This window comes from Hippoglossus stenolepis, chromosome 2 (genome assembly GCF_022539355.2).
Source record: "Hippoglossus stenolepis isolate QCI-W04-F060 chromosome 2, HSTE1.2, whole genome shotgun sequence".
Lineage (NCBI taxonomy): Eukaryota > Metazoa > Chordata > Actinopteri > Pleuronectiformes > Pleuronectidae > Hippoglossus > Hippoglossus stenolepis.
The window spans coordinates 43,350-46,909 of NC_061484.1; the positions used below are offsets into that span (position 1 = coordinate 43,350).

A 3,560-nucleotide genomic window follows, 5' to 3' on the forward strand; every position below is an offset into this window, starting at 1 on the left:
ATATATATGAACCCCAAAGTGAACTCATAACGATACTGAAAATGAAAGTTCGGGCTTCTCCTCTGAGGTCTGAAGTTTCAAAAAATAACATGTTTACCACCAATGAAATTACACTCAGACAGAAAGTGACGGTGATGACTTCAGATAGTGTTGATGCGAAAATACTGAACATGCTTGCTGCAGTTTTGAGTATCTGACCATCAACATGATATATCATAATATAATATATATAGCGTACTATAGTAATATAGTTAGTAATATAGATATGTAGAACCAAAGAGGACAAAAGTATAACATTGTCTTAACCTATAACCTTTCTAAAATTGGAGTGAGGTATAATTATCCTCACTTAGGTAATTAGAAGACAACAAGAAGAAAACAGAAACTGAAAATGTTAAATCCTCTACAGAGCTGTGTGTGTGTGCGTGCGTGTGTGTGTGTGTGTGTGTGTGTGTGTGTGTGTGTGTGTGTGTGTGTGTGTGTGTGTGTGTGTGTGTGTGTGTGTGTGTGTGTGTGTGTGTGTGTGTGTGTGTGTGTTATTATCAAAACTTCACATGCATCAAATAAGAGGGAGTTCCCTGGTGGATGAACGGCATGCATCCTGCATCACATGCTTCACGACAGAGGCATTAACTGCTCAGCCTGAACTCTAAAAAGCAGCCAAGTTAAACATTGAAACTGAAAGTATACAGATTCATATATATATATAGCTTCTCTGCTTAGTTCAACACCACAGACAGAACAGACGTTACCAAACCTCCCACATTCCAGCGTCAACAGGACCATCAGAGGAGTAACAAGAACAATGGGTGAGTTGTTTTACTGCTCATTTAACTTTCTGAGATAGAAATATTTATACTACACCTGATTGCTAAAGCTTACCTAAAGCTCTGTATAAATGAAGGTGTATTATACATATTTTATATAAATGATTTCCTGTTGTAGTGGCCGTTTTACTTCGTTCCACATTACCAAATGTTTGTTAAGTCTGACTCGTGTCCAACAAATATACTTTGCCTTGTTGTGAACACCCAATGTCGACACACTTCCAGGAGGCAGGTACATCTTGAAAGGGTTTATTTTCCAGTTCCAGCACAATTTTACAGACACACCTTATATCGATCCTTATTGCTTATTGCGATCCACTCCTCAGACTTCGCACTCACCACGACGTTCATGCGGTCAATAACAACAACACGCATGTGCACTGAGCTGCATTACGGCATCCTCAACGGTCGCAAACAACAAGCCGCAAACAGCACCCAAAACAGAATATAATTAAATACAGCAGACACACTATACAAAATATATTTAACTGTATAAAAATAAAACTACAAACCTGGATAATTTAAGAACATATCAAACCAACATTAATATGTATTTACACACAGGCAGGCTGCATGGTGGCTCTTACACCTGTTTTTAATTGATTATTATTAAAGGGGACATAGCATGCCCATTTTACCACAAGTTGATATGGTTCCTTGGGGTCTTAATGAAATGTCTGTAACATACTTTGGTCAAAATACCACAAGGATCATTTAAAACAGCACCCTTTTTTCCCTATCTAAAACAGCCCTCCACAGAGTGACCTGTTTTGAGTGCCTGTTCCTTTAAATGCTAATGAGCCAGCTCCCCCTCCCCCTCTCCCCCATGATTTTAAACAATATAAATTACATATTTTATATGATATAAATTATCAAATATGCATCCCATACTTTGTATTCCCCTTCTGTTGTCCTGGAGTTTTAATTTTCCCAATCACATAATTAAATGTCCCCCTCTGCCCCCCCACTACAAGCACACAAGGGGACGAAAAACCCAGGAAGACACAAAACCCAGGAAGCTCAATCGAGTCGCTCAAGCATGACGTTTCTGACTTAGAGGAACCATAACAAAACGCGCGAGTGTTTTTTTCCCAGAGTTTTTGGGTTGGTAGACATACCAGATACCCACATTAACCTGTAGAAGCACTAACAAAGTGGAATTTGCATGCTATGTCCCCTTTAAACAAGCCTCTTTTATTTCTAGTGTTGTAGCTTTGCCCTTGTTGTGGCTCTCCTTTGTGACAATGTGTTGGATATGTGACTGAAAAATATAACCTAATAAAAACTGAACATGTGCAGGTTATGGAAACATCAGATCGGTTCAGACCAGTGGAGCTTCAGAGGAAACTGCTCAGCAGGACAGCCTGGGATACTCAGGTAAATCACTGCAGTGGAGAAACACACCCGGCTGATTCGATCACCAATTGGAGAAAAAGGAAAACAGGAAAAAATCTAAACCATTGCACTGACAGGCCAACAGGTGTCTTTGTTGCTTGGATGCAATAATTAAGTGGTTTTTTTTCTCTCTACAAGGTAAACGTGCATCACACACAATGGCACAGACGGACAGTGGCAGAATGAGTCAGTACAAGTCCAGAATCATCAGAGTCGGACAGAGACACGGAGTCGACCCGGCTCTCATAGCTGCCATCATCTCGAGAGAGTCCAGGGCCGGAAATGCACTGAAAGACGGCTGGGGAGACTGGAACCCACAGAGAAATGCGTACAACGCCTGGGGACTGATGCAGGTTATAACAACTACTACGGTTTTACACACGTCCTCCTAGTAGAGCTTCATATTACAATACAATAACATGTTTTCTCTAGGTTGATGTTAATCCCAGTGGAGGTGGACACACTGCTGTAGGTGGATGGGACAGTGAGGAACACCTCAACCAAGGCACTGGGATCTTGGTTGATTTTATTGACCTAATCAGCGAAAAGTTTCCTGGCTGGAGCAGAGAGCAGAAGCTGAAAGGTTCGTTTCACAGAATTTGTGGAATTGTACTTTGACTTCGCTCTTGGTTTAACTTTGTTTTCATGTATGTTTGTGTCTGCAGGAGGGATAGCAGCCTACAACCAGGGGGATAGGAGTGTGCATTCCTATAATGAAGTGGATGAACACACAACAGGTGGAGACTACTCCAATGACGTCACAGCCAGAGCTCAGTGGTACAAAGACCATGGGTACTGAAGCTGAAGAGTCTCCTGCAAGTCATCAATGAAACATCATATTGTGTGTACTGTGTCAAAACCTGGGCTAAATAAACATGATGCAAAGAGAAACTACAATGCCTGTGTCTCATTGTGATCATTTGTGGAACAGTAATTGAGATTCAGGATTTAGATCAGAGGTTCCCAATCTTTCCAGCCCCCCCTCAAAATATCGATGCCAGAGACTCAGGACCCCAGTTATTGCAGACGATATCGACTAGAGCTGGTTGGCAGTAAAGTAAAAATCTCTGTGCACATTTATGATGCTATAAATCAACCTGCTGCACCTGACACTATAAAATATGCCATTTTTAATTGGATGTAATATGTATTTGAGTTATGGAAATCATTTCCTGACCCCTCCTCTGTGGGTCACTCCCTAAGGGTGCCGTGGTTTGGAATGGCTGATTTTGATAATTTACACCATTCTGATATCTTTGTTTCAAAGGTCTGTGTTAACATCGTGTGTGCGCCTTCCCTGGAAAAAAGATTTCCCCTTCATCTCCCTTCCTTTACCTG

General features: G+C 41.2%; 1 protein-coding gene across 1 annotated transcript; it reads left to right on the top strand.

Annotated features, from left to right (window-relative positions):
• Positions 1-618: 618 nt before the first annotated feature.
• Positions 619-3,119, top strand: LOC118121340 (lysozyme g-like). The gene is made up of 5 exons (XM_035177164.2): positions 619-809; positions 2,127-2,204; positions 2,361-2,575; positions 2,655-2,805; positions 2,888-3,119. Exons 1-5 carry the CDS (start codon positions 806-808, stop codon positions 3,019-3,021), a joined length of 582 nt encoding a protein of 193 aa, XP_035033055.2. The 5' UTR covers positions 619-805; the 3' UTR covers positions 3,022-3,119.
• The last annotated feature ends 441 nt before the right edge of the window (positions 3,120-3,560 follow it).

Excerpts from the sequence above, each read along its gene's own strand:
- LOC118121340 (XM_035177164.2), top strand. Across the intron at positions 2,576-2,654 it reads ACGCCTGGGGACTGATGCAG|GTTGATGTTAATCCCAGTGG; the intron begins GTTATAACAACT and ends TGTTTTCTCTAG. Across the intron at positions 2,806-2,887 it reads CAGAGAGCAGAAGCTGAAAG|GAGGGATAGCAGCCTACAAC; the intron begins GTTCGTTTCACA and ends TTGTGTCTGCAG.